General features: G+C 35.7%; 1 protein-coding gene across 17 annotated transcripts in view; it reads right to left on the bottom strand.

The window, feature by feature from the left end:
* The window catches only part of LOC113050581 (disks large homolog 1-like), a 111,314-nt gene that overhangs the window by 1,701 nt on the left and 93,943 nt on the right, over positions 1 to 15,670 (bottom strand). For 5 of the 17 annotated variants that reach the window (XM_026213702.1, XM_026213699.1, XM_026213698.1 and 2 more), the window contains 9 exons: positions 12,676 to 12,852; positions 10,061 to 10,127; positions 8,481 to 8,580; positions 3,690 to 3,731; positions 3,183 to 3,233; positions 2,949 to 3,050; positions 2,697 to 2,869; positions 2,455 to 2,564; positions 2,229 to 2,320 (listed from right to left, as the gene is read on the bottom strand). In XM_026213702.1, coding sequence (XP_026069487.1) covers positions 2,229 to 2,320; positions 2,455 to 2,564; positions 2,697 to 2,869; positions 2,949 to 3,050; positions 3,183 to 3,233; positions 3,690 to 3,731; positions 8,481 to 8,580; positions 10,061 to 10,127; positions 12,676 to 12,852 — 914 coding nt within the window. Of the gene's footprint in view, positions 1 to 2,228; positions 2,321 to 2,454; positions 2,565 to 2,696; positions 2,870 to 2,948; positions 3,051 to 3,182; positions 3,234 to 3,689; positions 3,732 to 8,153; positions 8,581 to 10,060; positions 10,128 to 12,675; positions 12,853 to 15,670 lie in introns of those variants that run through there. The other 12 variants (XM_026213697.1, XM_026213705.1, XM_026213701.1 and 9 more) reach the window with 5 other exon arrangements.

The following is a 15,670-nucleotide window of genomic DNA, read 5'->3' on the forward strand; positions in this document are numbered from 1 at the left end:
AGGAAAGATAAGATGACCAATCAATGAGTATCATACATCTCTATGTTCAACAGAAAATTAGAAACGTTTTCAGGAAAGTTGGGACTGGATACAGGTGGCCCACAATGATGTGCAACTGGTATTTAGTTTTATTTAGTAATATTAAGTAGAATCCTACAAATATCTTTAGTAAATACAAATTGTTGCTAAAAGAACCTTGGCATTTAACCCATCCAAAGTGCACACACACAGCAGTGAACACACACCCGGAGCAGTGGGCAGCCATTTATTCCCGGGGAGCAATTGGGGGTCCGGTGCCTTGCTCAAGGGCACCTAAGTCGTGGTATTGCCGGCCCGAGATTCGAACCCACAACCTTAGGGTTAGGAATCAAACTCTCCAACCCATTGGTCGATGACTCAGGACAAAACAAAAAGTGTGTGTTTTGTGTGTGTTTATGATACAAAACTTTTAAGTATTTAAGTATTTTTTAAGAGAAATTTCACAGCAAATTTTTTTAATTATTTATAGTCATTGATGTCACTTTCAAACCAAGCAGCACTTTTTGTTGGTCAATACATAATTGCGAAATCTGTGTGACATAAGCTGTTGTTGCTACATTTCATGTTTATATTGTTAAAGCAATATAAAACTCAAAAATATATTGTGTGAGCACTAATACAAAGAAACTAAAGCTCATTTGAAGTGGGTCTGTTTTCAAAGGTCTGCTCCCACTTTTTTATTCCAAACTGATTGCTTCCTCTATTAATGTCCTGTTTTAGAAAATGTTACATTTATTTATTCTGAATACTGAATTAAAGTGAAAATAAACATAATTTAGTAAGACTCCAGGCAAAAGTCCTGGAAATACTCCAGGCAATCATTCCTCTGGCTAAAGGTTATTTGCTGTGAGGAGATATAAAACCACAAACCACACAGAAAGATGCACATCCTCCACCTTTTTGTGATGTTTTATTAAAAGTTACAACCTATTTATTATTTGAATGGCAGTGGTTTTGTGCAAAGTATGGGTACTTACCATGGGTATACCAAACTATAATCAGTAAGCTTGGCTTTTGTCAACAAATAGTGATTTTTACGTTTTAAAGGAATTGTTTAACAAAAAAAAATTACATTCTGCCATCTTTTACTCTCCCAGCGTACTTCTATGAATATTAAAAGGAGTAAAAAAAAAATTATATATATATATATATATATATATATATATATATATATATATATATATATATATATATATATATATATATATATATATATATATATACATATATATATACATATATATATATATATATACACACACACACACACACACACACACACACACACAGTACAGACTAAAAGTCTGGACACACCTTCTCATTCAAAGAGTTTTCTTTATTTTCATGACTATGATAATTGTAGATTCACACTGAAGGCATCAAGGGCTGTTTGACCAAGAAGGAGAGTGATGGGGTGCTGCGCCAGATGACCTGGCCTCCACAGTCACCGGACCTGAACCCAATCGAGATGTTTTAGGGGTGAGCTGGACCGCAGACAGAAGGCAAAAGGGCCAACAAGTGCTAAGCATCTCTCGGGGAACTCCTTCAAGACTGTTGGAAGACCATTTCAGGTGACTACCTCTTGAAGCTCATCAAGAGAAGCCAGGAGTGTGCAAAGCAGTAATCAAAGCAAAAGGTGGCTACTTTGAAGAACCTAGAATATGACATATTTTCAGTTGTTTCACACTTTTTTGTTATGAATTTAATTCCATATATAATTCCACATGTGTTAATTCATAGTTTTGATGCCTTCAGTGTGAATCTACAATTTTCATAGTCATGAAAATAAAGAAAACTCTTTGAATGAGAAGGTGTGTCCAAACTTTTGGTCTGTACTGTATATAATATATATAAAAATTTTATTACATTTTTTTCTAATAGGGTCCGATATTATCTTCGACCCTGTTAACTTTCTCCGTAAACAACAACAAAAAGATCTTGCCTGTGTTACACAGAAGAATGTTGTACAGGATTGGAATGACATAAGGGTGAGCAGATGCTAACAAATTTTAATTTAGTGATCTATTCCTATAAATGAATATTTGAATGGAATGAAAAATTGGATGCGTGTGTCAAAATACTTTAGATGCAGAATATGGCTTTGTTGCAGGACAGGTAAACGTGAAAATGACTACGAAGAGAGGTCACATGTGACTGGGATGTGGGTAAGGTTACTCTATCGTTCTCACCGGTGAAGTGCTCGAGGAATTCCTGCTCCAGTTTTATGGCTCTGTCATAAGTCTTTCTACCTTGCTCCTCCATCAATCTCTTATTCATCTCTCTGTGAAGGACACAGAGGACAAATTACTTGTGCAATCAGTTCAAAATAATCAAGTTTAGCATTTAATGTGTGTTTTTAATGAGCCTTTGATAAAATAACATTAAAATAACAGTAAAACTGTAAAAATAACATACAAAATATTCTCCACTGATTTGGGTTTCACAAACACCGCAATGGGGTAGAGCTGTGCTAACTGGAGTCGTTTGATGGCATTGCCTGACACATCCAGGATGCAGTGCTTGCCCTTAAAGAACAATGAAAAACAGATTGTCTTGTGAAAAACGCTGCGCAAAAAATCTGAAGGTCAGCATGTCACTCTCGCACACCCACACAAAAAAGTTCCTTTATTACTTCTTCACAAGTCAAACGTGTTCACCTTTTCTGCGACCTCTCGCACCGACTGCACGCTTGTCCCGTAGAGGTGGTTGTTATATTGGCCGGCCTCGATGAACTTGTGATCCTGAATGTCTTTTTCCATTTGTTCCCGTGAATTAACAAAATGGTAGTCTCTGCCATCAACCTCGTAGTCTCGCTTTGGTCTAGTCGTGTCTGGTCAAAAGTATAGTAATGGCCATTAAAACGATGAAATACTGCAGAAGATATGATAAAACCGTGATTATGTACTCACGGGGAACACATGATCCAAACTTGTCCGGAAACTCCGAGATTAGATCATCATTGATCCGGTCTTTCATGGGACCAAGGACAATCACTGGACGAGCATAACTCACTGTAAACCACAATAATAACCTTGCAATGGGTTAAGCAGAATTACACACTGACACAGTCAAATATTGGTATTATTGAAGTAATATTGACCAATGCACCACAATAAAAGAAAGCCATAATGAAAGACGCTCACCTTCCTGTTGCGCGACTGTCTCGTACGAGAGGACATACTCTTCCTGTCCACCTAGAAGAGACAGACAAGAGTTCAAAAATCCTCATGTACTGAGTAATGAAGTTGAATTAACCCACTCACTAAGCAAGGTGCACAGATAACCACTGTTTTATCACCAGAAACTGCCATGAGGGGCAAATCATATACGTTAAATATCTTATGAACTATAAAGCATAGTAAGAGTAAAGTGAGCTTCTGTCAGTTATTATATTAGCTTATATTATATTATATTATTTTTTTAAGATCAAAACATTTCTTTATTTGAAATATTACATTATATTATTTTTTTTTGTTGTAAAATCTTTACTCTGACGCTGGTCGTGAATGGTAAACATCTTTCAATTATGTGCGCATATCCCACAAAGAAAAGCTGAGGGAACGAAGGGAACTAAACACTCAAACTCAAGAAGTTTAAAGAGATGAATTCAATAACATGATGAAATGAAATAAAAGGGAACGCAAACTTACGGTAACTACTTTCACTATCGCTGGCATTAGAAGTTACATGCTCTGAAACCATAAAAAAGGAAAGTAAACACCACAGACACAAAAACAAGCTTTGCAGGAATATTTCAGACACAGCACTAAGAGCAGTAACCAGCAGATGGCAGTGTTAAGACTTGCGCAGGACATTTGAGACTTCGAAGCTCATTTCATTTTGTTCAATTTATCAATTTATCATATCATACAAGTCAGACTCTCTAACCACTAGGCCACGACTGCCCCACAAAACGTTCTGCCATAACAAATGCATCTTAAAGACAGTTATAGCAGTCAAAGAAAAACATTTAATCATGTAATAGCCTCTGAATGCAAGAAATTCTCGAAACAGTCATGGTGTAGTGAACATTGATGGACAGAGGGACACCACTCCACCACCCAAAAGTGTCTCGATGTAGAAGCCTAAGAGAAGACACATATACTAAACATTTAGGCATAATGGAAGATTGTAAAAACCCTTCTTTCATCACATCAGTCATGCTGATCTTAACCCCTCGTGTTCTGTTGTGACTGTTTCCAATCTGCTATTCTAAATATTGGGGTTATTTATTTTTTTAAGAAAGGAATACATTTATTTAGCAAGAATACATTAAAGGGGTCATAAACTGCTTTTGTTTTTTTTATTTAGTACCTTTCTCTGAGGTCCTCCTAATGGTATCGAGACTTTTACATCAAAAACATTATGATTTAGAAGTAATAGGCTATTTTCTGTCCTGTTCAGCTATGTTAATAATAGGAAATGTTTCCTTAGCACCCAATCAACATAAAAATATTTTATGAAAGATCATGTGACACTGACGACTGGGGTAATGGTTGCTGAAATGTACCTTTGTCATCACAGAAATATATTACATGCTATATATAATATATATATATAATAAAGTATCTTAAGTTGTGAAAATATAATGCAGCATTGATGAGCATATGATAATTTTAACATGAAACATTAAAAATATTACGGACCCAAAACCTTTTTACATTTATTTTTTAAATTATCTTCTGATTTCCCTAATATTGTTTTAGCATTTTTGATTTGACCAAGAACATAGAAATTTGTAAAGATTGTATCACAAAGTAGACATGCTTTTTTCAGAAACTGTTTATACAGTAGCTGTCTGTTTGAAAGAGATCAGATGAACTGTACTGAAGGGAGTGAACATCAAACAGAACACCAGTTAAATTTAGCATTCATTGCATTTGATATACAGTATTTGTCCCACATCTCAAACTCATCTCCCAAAGCAAAATCACAACAGTAACTATATTTTTAAGTATTCTGAAGAAAATAGAATGGTGCAAAACTTGCTGCTCCAATGCTAAGGTCTTGTGGATGGTTTCCAAGACATTTCTACACAGTTACTAGGTGGTCGCTTACTGGTAAGTTAAAAGAGCCCACTCCCCAAGCCCTAGGATTTATTTATTTATTTGCCCATTTTGAGATTCACTAGGCAAAAAATGACATGCTCAATAGCTTAGCGGGGGTATTAAGTAAAGGAATAGATGTGAGTTACACACAACTGTAATTCTTCGTGTTAGGCTTTTGTTCAAAGACCTGAACCTGGGGTTCCCAAACTTTTTTGTCAGCTGAACCCCTAAAAAGTAAAATATTTACTTGAAGTATCCCCTAAGATTTAAACATTTTAATTTCCTAACCGTTCACGGTTCTCTGATGTAGGTTAATGGGCATGACATGCATTTATTTCTAGCAAGTGTTTTATTTTGGCTGTTTTTCCAATTTTCCAGTTTCAAATGATTTATTTACAATACAAATATTTATTTCCTAAATTCTTTCCTTTCAAATATTCAAACCCTTGATCTTTTAACATTAAATCAAGTTTTTATTTTAGCGAGAACACTGGCTTTGTTAATTTAGGAACAAACATTGTGGAAAAATCTGAATTTGAATAGAGTTAAACTAATGGAACAGACTATATATTCAACTGAATTGCAGTCTTTGATTTGAAAATCCTGATTTGAGAAGATACAGTATTGTTCAAAATAATAGCAGTACAATGTGACTAACCAGAATAATCAAGGTTTTTAGTATATTTTTTATTGCTACGTGGCAAACAAGTTACCAGTAGGTTCAGTAGATTGTCAGAAAACAAACAAGACCCAGCATTCATGATATGCACGCTCTTAAGGCTGTGCAATTGGGCAATTAGTTGAAAGGGGTGTGTTCAAAAAAATAGCAGTGTCTACCTTTGACTGTACAAACTCAAAACTATTTTGTACAAACATTTTTTTTTTCTGGGAATTAGCAATCCTGTGAATCACTAAACTAATATTTAGTTGTATGACCACAGTTTTTTAAAACTGCTTGACATCTGTGTGGCATGGAGTCAACCAACTTGTGGCACCTCTCAGCTGTTATTCCACTCCATGATTCTTTAACAACATTCCACAATTCATTCACATTTCTTGGTTTTGCTTCAGAAACAGCATTTTTGATATCACCCCACAAGTTCTCAATTGGATTAAGGTCTGGAGATTGGGCTGGCCACTCCATAACATTAATTTTGTTGGTTTGGAACCAAGACTTTGCCCGTTTACTAGTGTGTTTTGGGTCATTGTCTTGTTGAAACAACCATTTCAAGGGCATGTCCTCTTCAGCATAGGGCAACATGACCTCTTCAAGTATTTTAACATATGCAAACTGATCCATGATCCCTGGTATGCGATAAATAGGCCCAACACCATAGTAGGAGAAACATGCCCATATCATGATGCTTGCACCTCCATGCTTCACTGTCTTCACTGTGTACTGTGGCTTGAATTCAGAGTTTGGGGGTCGTCTCACAAACTGCCTGTGGCCCTTGGACCCAAAAAGAACAATTTTACTCTCATCAGTCCACAAAATGTTCCTCCATTTCTCTTTGGGCCAGTTGATGTGTTCTTTGGCAAATTGTAACCTCTTCTGCACATGCCTTTTTTTTAACAGAGGGACTTTGCGGGGGATTCTTGAAAATAGATTAGCTTCACACAGACGTCTTCTAACTGTCACAGTACTTACAGGTAACTCCAGACTGTCTTTGATCATCCTGGAGGTGATCATTGGCTGAGCCTTTGCCATTCTGGTTATTCTTCTATCCATTTTGATGGTTGTCTTCCGTTTTCTTCCACGTCTCTCTGGTTTTGCTCTCCATTTTAAGGCATTGGAGATCATTTTAGCTGAACAGCCTATCATTTTTTGCACCTCTTTATAGGTTTTCCCCTCTCTAATCAACTTTTTAATCAAAGTACGCTGTTCTTCTGAACAATGTCTTGAACGACCCATTTTCCTCAGCTTTCAAATGCATGTTCAACAAGTGTTGGCTTCATCCTTAAATAGGGGCCACTTGATTCACACCTGTTTCTTCACAAAATTGATGACCTCAGTGATTGAATGCCACACTGCTATTTTTTTGAACACATCCCTTTCAACTAATTCAACTAATTGCCCAATTGCACAGCCTTAAGAGCGTGCATATCATGAATGCTGGGTCTCGTTTGTTTTCTGAGAATCTACTGAACCTACTGGTAACTTGTTTGCCACGTAGCAATAAAAAAATATACGAAAAACCTTGATTATTCTGGTTAGTCACATTGTACTGCTATTATTTTGAACAATACTGTATATCACTATTTTTAGTTTTATGTCAGTTAATTTTGCTGCACCATTTGTTTATTTTAATTGAATTACTTATTAGCTTTCATCAACTCACAAACCCCTATTTAGGAAACCCTACACCGAAGTATAATAAGCACCATTATTTAAACAATGCATTTATAATGCAAATTTTGTTAAAGGGATAGCAAACCCAAAAATGAAAATCTCCCTCATGTCTTTCCAAATCTGTAAGAGTTTCTTTCTTTTGTGGAACATGAAAGAAGATATTTTGAAGAATGTTGTTTTCCAAACAATTTTAGTTCCAAAAGATTTCCACTGTATTTTTTCACCATGTAATGGAAGTCAATGGGACATGAAACTGTCTGGTTTCCAACATTCTTCAAAATATCTTATGTTCTGCAGAAGAAAGAAATGCGTACAAGCTTGTCACTTTAAGCAATACTCTAGAAACTGTAACAATACATTTCCTTGTGTTATTGTCATGGTTAAACATGTTTCCATCCTGTTGTGAAACAACACATAAATTATGTAAATTATATAAATTACTAAATTATGACAGATAACCCTTTTTTGGGTAAACTATCCCTTTAGGAGAAGCAGAATTAACATGTTAAAGGCATAATGGACAACAATGGACCTGGACATAGCGCTGATCTGCAAAGCTTATGTTTTACAGCCATCTAGACACAACACAGGCTGCAGAAAATGCAATTCTACTTGAACATCACTGCTAAACGTGTAAGACAGATTTATGGGAAATAACGGGAGTCTGGTGGGGCCGGTGGGGTTCTGTAGGTCTGCTGTAGCCTTTGTGGACTTACTCAAGCCTTTGTCGTCACTCAGGTCCTGTGGAGCAGTCGGCAGAGAGCACGGAACAAGAGAAAACCACAAAAATAACAATGATTACTGGAACAACAAATCACGTCTTACCGATGAACATTGCTCCTGCCTTGCAACAAACCCAGATATGGAGACTTCAGTGGTTTTTGATGGATATATGGTCCCTAAATTATCTCCCAATAACATACAGAGATCAACCAAATTTGCCGTCATGTTTAGGGCTGTTACAGAAGCAGGAGTTTTGTTCAGCGGTGTTGGCGTAGCCGCGTGTGGAGCTACCCTGCCCTGCACACGGCTAATGTACTTACGGTCCACATCGCTCGTTTCCTGTTCGCTGGGGTCCTTGTTCTTGTAGAAAGAGAATTTTCGCAAAAAGAGGTTCTTTTTATACTTGTCATTGAGTGACTGCTGGGAAGGAGGATAGGGAGGGATGGAGGGAGGGAGGGAGGGAGAACAAAAAAAGGAAGAACAGATGGAATGGTGTTGGGTGTCTAGTTGAAGTATGAACAAATGCCCAACTTAACAGATGCCCACGTTACTGACACTACAGCCACCACCATCCAATAAGAAGATGCCGGGATGACACAAATCACTAATGCTAGAACTTATAAATAGATACGAAACCAAATCTTGGTTTGGAGATGGCAACAGACACAGTAGAGTTTATGAGGGATTTCGGAGTATCAGATACATTTTAAGGGTAGTTACCACAAGCAAGCTTTGCACGGTGGGTTTATAGCACAATTTGGACAAACCCAAGGACATGCAGACAAGGCCCCAACATTAAGTTAGTTGATTAAAGTTAAGGTCAAAGGGTTTGGACGGGAACAATGTTAGAACACACATAAAGGACATAAATAGCGGAAGTAATGTGCAGGAAGAGAAAGTGAAGAGCAGTATGACATCAATGGCAAGAGTACTGTATACATCTCTTTCGTTCTTAGAAATATTCATGCACTCATGCTGCATTAGTGAATGCAGTTGAAAATGCTGAGACAGTGAAGAGTGGATGATGAGTTGGTCTGGTAAAAAAACACAATACTGCTGCAAAGACTAAAGAGTTATAATCACTAGGGCTGGGCAATATAATGAATTTCGACAATATATTCTGTGGCGATATCAAATACATCAACATCGTGAATAAATATATATATATATATATATATATATATATATAAAAATAATTTTTTTCAGTCTATAAATACTGTGATATATCTTGAATGTCCAATATGCTGTTTTGGTGATAAAAAAAGTTTTTTTTTGTTATTATTAGTGTTAAAAAGAGTTGCACTGCTTAATATTTCTGTGTAAACATTTATATGAACAATACATGTAAAATACACATGTATTTCTTTTTATTTATTTTTTTTGCAATATTGCCCAGTCCTAATAGTCACATGCGGTTAAGAACTGTGAACAAACATACAGGATTAGTACACTGTATTCAGTAAAAATAGATTTGAATTCATTTTACAAATAGAAACTTTCAAACAAGCATCTCATTTAAGAAGAATGGCTCATCTCTTACATACTTCACAACTTTGTTAGAGTTTACACTTGCCAGCTGTTAGTAGCCCTATGTGAGAACAGTTTTGGCTTTCAAAAGTCACACAAGAGGTGCAACACAATGTTTCTAATGCTGAACATCTTGTTAGCACTTTTCATCTCAAATTAGCATAAAATAACAAGGTTTTAAAATAGGCTACAAGGCTTTCATTATGGTTTCTGATTTCTGTCGAATTAAGGCTATGTTGGCATGACTGTGAGTAAACTGAATTAAATCTTTACACGAAAGACCAATATATAAATGTATTAATCTATTTTAAAGGCATTAAAAGCATGTTCTAACATGCCAGACATGGTACAAATTTGAGCAGCAAACACTTACCCCTTTGTCTCGAGACTTGGAGTTGAATTTAACCGTCTTTAACCTGGCTCTTTCTTTTCTCTCCACCCTGAAGAGGAAGGAGACAAACACTGTAGGATGACTTTTTTCCACTGTTAATATACAACAACTGCCCCGTGTTTCTTATGCACATGTGTAAAAACAAAAACAAAAACAAAAAAGTATGCGGAGAAATGCATGAAGCCAAAAAACATTTGCTTTTGCAAGGACAAAGATATTTTAGTAAGACATAACTGTTTTGAAAAGGAATATACATGTGGTGTATATTATATTTATCCCCACATTATTCTTAAAATGCATGTTTTTATGTTCCATGATTAAAGGATTACTAAAGGAAGTCCTGTATAATTAGACTGGTTTAGGGTAAGGTTCACCAGACACTGCTTTGGCGTGCCTCTTAGGGAGTTTACATGAGATGCTTGATTAAAATACTATGCTTTGATGGATCCAGATGACATCTAACCTTTGAACTCCAAGTATGATGACGCAGATCAGAAACTTTCACAAAGAGAAATCCCAACTTGTTTCTAAAAATACAGAGCATTGCTGGCTGTCCCCAGAGCTTCAAGACCAAAGCGTCATCAGCGGGGAGACGAGAGAGGCGAATGTTTTAAATGAGGTGAGAAGTCAATTATCAACTTCAATCAGCATACAGTTGGGAGGAGATAATGAGAGAGAAACTCTCACAGCATCACGCATCAGTACTGAAATATAAGGCTCTAATTAGACATGGGTAACAGCAAACCCATGACCTTGTCAAAAATAGAGCAGACTTGTTTGTCTTGCTAAAGTTACTTTCATAGCTAGCATCTTTTGTATCCTAAATACAATTAAATAATTGTATCACGTTTTGTGTAATAACTTTCCTTCACTCAGTTATTACATCTCATATTTCATCTCCAGCAATCTGTCATTTTAGTAACCAAGTACACCTTTTTTTTTATAAAATATTATTGGGGGCACAGAAACGTCCACATCAAACCATTTTCAAATCTTCAGCTGCTGAGTCAAGTTAAAACCCTAAATTATAGATTTTTTTTGGATGCCAAAAATCATTAGCATATTAAATGAAGATATTCTATGCATTTCCTATGGTAAATATATCAAAACGTAATTGTTTAGTAATATGTATTGCTAAGGACTTCATTTTGACAGCTTTAAAGGTGATTTTCGCAATACTTCGATTTTTTTGCACCCTCAGATTCCAGATTTTCATATAGTTGTACAGTATCTCGGCCAAAATTGTTTTTTTTTTCATATATACAGGTGCTTCTCAATAAATTAGAATGTTGAGGATAAGTTCATTTATTTCAGTAATTCAACTCAAATTGTGAAAATAATGTATTTAATAAATTCAATGCACACAGAATGAAGTAGTCTAAGTCTTTGGTTCTTTTAATTGTGATGATTTTGGCTCACATTTAACAAAAACCCACCAATTCACTATCTCAACAAATTACAATATGACGACATTCCAATCAGATAATGAACTCAAAACACCTGCAAAGGTTTCCTGAGCCTTCAAAATGGTCTCTGACAATCACTGACAAGGAGTGTATGTCACAAAAATTAAGGCTGGTGTTGGTCCATTGTGTTTTTTAAAACCAAAGACACTCCACCCGTTTAAACAAGAAATTTTGGAGCACTTCATGCTTTCTTCTGCTGATTTCATTTCCAGCAGGATTTAGCACCTGCCTACACTGCCAAAAGCACCAAAAGTTGTTTAAATGACCATGGTGTTGGTGTGCTTGACTGGTCAGCAAACCCACCAGACCTGAACCCCATAGAGAGTCTACTGGGCACTGTCAAGAGGAAGATGAGAAACAAGAGACCAAACAATGCAGATGAGCTGAAGGCCACTGTCAAAGAAACCTGGGCTTCCAGACCACCTCAGCAGTGCTGCAAATTGATCACCTCCATGCAACGCTGAATTGAGGCAGTAATTAAAGCAAAAGGAGTCCCTACCAAGTACTGAGTACATGTACAGTTAATGAACATACTTCCCAGAAGGCCAACAATTCTGCATTTTTTTTCAATTGGTTTTATGAAATATTCTAATATATTGAGAGTGAATTGTTGGGTTTTTGTTAAATGTGAGCCAAAATCATCACAATTAAAAGATCAGTCTGTGTTCATTGAATTTATTTAATACATGAGTTTCACAATTTACTGAAATAAATGAACTTTTCCTCGACATTCTAATTTACTGACATGCAACTGTATATATCCTATCAAAACAAAGCATACTTCAAAAGGAAGCTTATTTAACTTTCAGATGATGTATAAATTGACCTTTAGGACTGGATTTGTGGTCCAGGTCACATATAGTCTCAAATATGATAATTTTTGGATGTCATTGTGCAGATATACGTGTGCTCATTGCTCATGTGAAATTACAATGCATAACACAATTAAAACACATTGAAGAAAGGCAGTGAACTGAAACAAGACATTGTGAAAGATACATTAGTGGAAAGACTACGAGTCATGGGAAATGTGGCTTTAAATGCACAAGTGTGTTAATCATTGTAAAGAGGGTTAACAGAGCTATATTTCTACAGTACAGTGAGCTCTGGAATGCATGGTGCACAGCCTACCTCTTTTTGCTGGGAATGACGCCCATCTCCTCGATCTCGCCATCTGGAGTCACATGCCGTGCTTGCCACCACTCCTCATCCGAAGCATTCAGGACATGTAGGATATCGCCGAAGCGGAAGTTCAGCCCCTGACTGGGCAGGCCGGAGTCTTTCGTTATGTCATAATCAAACAGAGCCCTAGAGGAGTGAGAATATAATAAGAATTTTTTTTTCAGAGAAGAAAAAATAAGACAGCAAAAAGCCATTGAATGTTAATGAACTCCTTGTTGATAAAGTAAATAATAATAATAATAAATAAACAATATAAAAATTTCATATTAAAGTGCAACAGAAACTACAAGCATGCAATGTCGTATTTATAATTCTGATTTTTTCAACTGAAACTTTTTTCAACTGAAAAAGCACAAATGTTAGGGCATGACAAAACTTCTATAGGCCCCAAAAACACCCTCAGACCTCAGAGGGTTAAGTCATGAAGTTGACAAAATCTGTGCACGCAGTAAGTATTTGTTATATATGAGTCACATTTAAGAATAGGTCTCTGAAACGCAGTGGTTTTCAAAACTGTCCTGGAGCAGCCCTGCACTGTCTCCCTCATTTAACACACCCGAATCAACTCGTCAGCTCACTAGGGTTAGAAAAGCGTGTCAGCAGCGGAAGCTCTTAAAGCAGCCAGAATAATCTTATAGCCAAGCTGTTGTGATGTCTGTTAATCAAACAAACAAAAGAAAAAAAAATCTTTAGTCAATTTCTGTTCATGTCATATTTGGTGAAGGGCACAGGAAGCTACATATGCTTTTATCTGTTACTGTGAAGATTGCTTTAAGTTCACTTAAATTAGAAGTTATTTTTTATAAAGTCAAAGTCTAATACATGTAAAAATTGGTAGTTCTCTGTAATGTTGACTGGTTATAGTCAATTGTTAAATATTAGGGGGGGGGGGGGGACTATTTCAAAAAGTCATCAGTAAGTACTGGTAAAAGTGAAATTTGCCTTCAGTCACAAAAAAGATAAATATTAAAAATATACTGTCTTTATGTTGTTTCTACATTAATTTAAAGATTGAATGTGAAATTATTGCAATTTAAAAGTAAAGTTAAATTTTTTTTATGTTAGGTGATTGTTTTTAATTTCAGGAAAAATGTGTGATTAATTAGTGTATTTTTGTATTAATTGACAGCACAAATAAAAATATATATAAAAACAATTAAATAATAATGAAAATGTTAATCTTAAAAATATCCTACTCAAATTTTAGTCAAAAAGTTGACTTTTTAAGTAGAATACTTTAATTTTTATGTAATTTCTGCGCCACTAGCATCACCAAACAAAAACTGCAAACATATTTTCAAAAATGTTGAAATCTTCCACTGGCAGGACAAACTGAGAGTCCCACCCAAAACTCATGCTAATGTCTTTAAATGATCTGGATGTTCAAACAAAAAGCATCTTTCGATTTCATTCAAATAGTTTACATTTTTCAGGTTTAGTTTATATTGAGATAGAATGGGAAAATGTATTACAAAAAAAAGCCTTTATTTAAAAGGTCAAAAGGTAAGTAAGAATGGGGCAAACTAAATTATGATTTTCAAGGGGAAAATTAAAACTTCTTAAAAAAAAAAAAAAAAAAAAAGAAGTGATTAATCACATGCAAAAGCAAAAAAAGCTCATAAACTGTGCACACATGAGATTCTATGATTATTAATCTATGAAGACATTGTAAAACCATTGTGAAACCATTCTCTTATGCCAAAGTTATTATTTGTTTCATCTTAAAAAGCCAGTCTTCCTAACTAATTTGCTCACAGACAGATTTCCTGAGACGTTAAGTAGGCCACTGCTGTTCTGTGCATGTGCATTTAAGAGAAATGGAGCTGAAGTAACTAGCTGTCCAAGCTCTTGACTAGCTTATCTCTGTTTCCTCATCAATAATGAAGCACTTCCAGGAGGAAGCCAGGGCATCTGAGAAGCTTATGGGGTTTTAAGGAACATACAGACACCAAAGCCTTCTTTAACCCTCACATGCACATAAAGAAACCTTATATATCTATTAAGCAAATGATGCAGATTAATCTGCTTAGAGGTGTAATAGGCTACATTTGTATCCTTGCACAGATGAAGTAGAGACATTAAGTAATTAAAGCAAAGGGCCTGCAGAACGAAGATTATAATCTCAATCTATGTAGGTTTTAATGTATTATCTGATCATAAAACTGGTGTCTCTTTCAAAAAAGTCCAAATTATATTTGTGCTATGACAGCCAGTGGAACAATTAAACATTTTTAAATGCATTAACTAGACACTTGCTAGAAAATACCATTGAAATATGTTCCATGAGTCATGAAAAAGGTCTAATTACAACATTTCTTAGCATAAGGTAAAAGGAAATGTAAAGTCACCAGTGGCCTAGTAAACCAGGACTCTGTGTCACAAACATACAGTACCGTGAGGAATATAAAGTCAAAGATGACTGCAGTTCTACCGGCATCCTTCCATCATTTTAAGTATCCATCAAAACAAGCTATGTTAGCTTTGTTAACATTGCCACAACAGCTTGTGCTAGTAAACTTTTAGAAACAACCACAAACTATATCCTAAATAGTAAAAGTATGCATTAATCCACACTTGAGCAAACAGCCTCACTGCAACACACACTTTAGAGACTTTCTTACTCTTCATTTCCATCAGGGTTTCCATTAATCATTCATTTAATCCACTTAATATGTAATGTTCTGCCGACAATTCAAATTATTTAATTTTTCTTATGATGATCAATTTGATGAATATTTATCAGAACACATACATAAATACACGGAGGGACAATAGGCACATATTTTGGGTTGAGCTAAATGAGATCTACACTGCTGAAAAGTCACATTAGGTTTTAAATCAGTGAACATCGCATGCATGTGCAGAGAAGCCAGTGCCCAGGGGCTTTCAAATCCTCAAAATGTCAAAGCTGTTCTTATTAAAACATAAGAGCAGCAACCTGAGA

This window comes from Carassius auratus, chromosome 31 (assembly GCF_003368295.1).
Source record: "Carassius auratus strain Wakin chromosome 31, ASM336829v1, whole genome shotgun sequence".
NCBI lineage: Eukaryota > Metazoa > Chordata > Actinopteri > Cypriniformes > Cyprinidae > Carassius > Carassius auratus.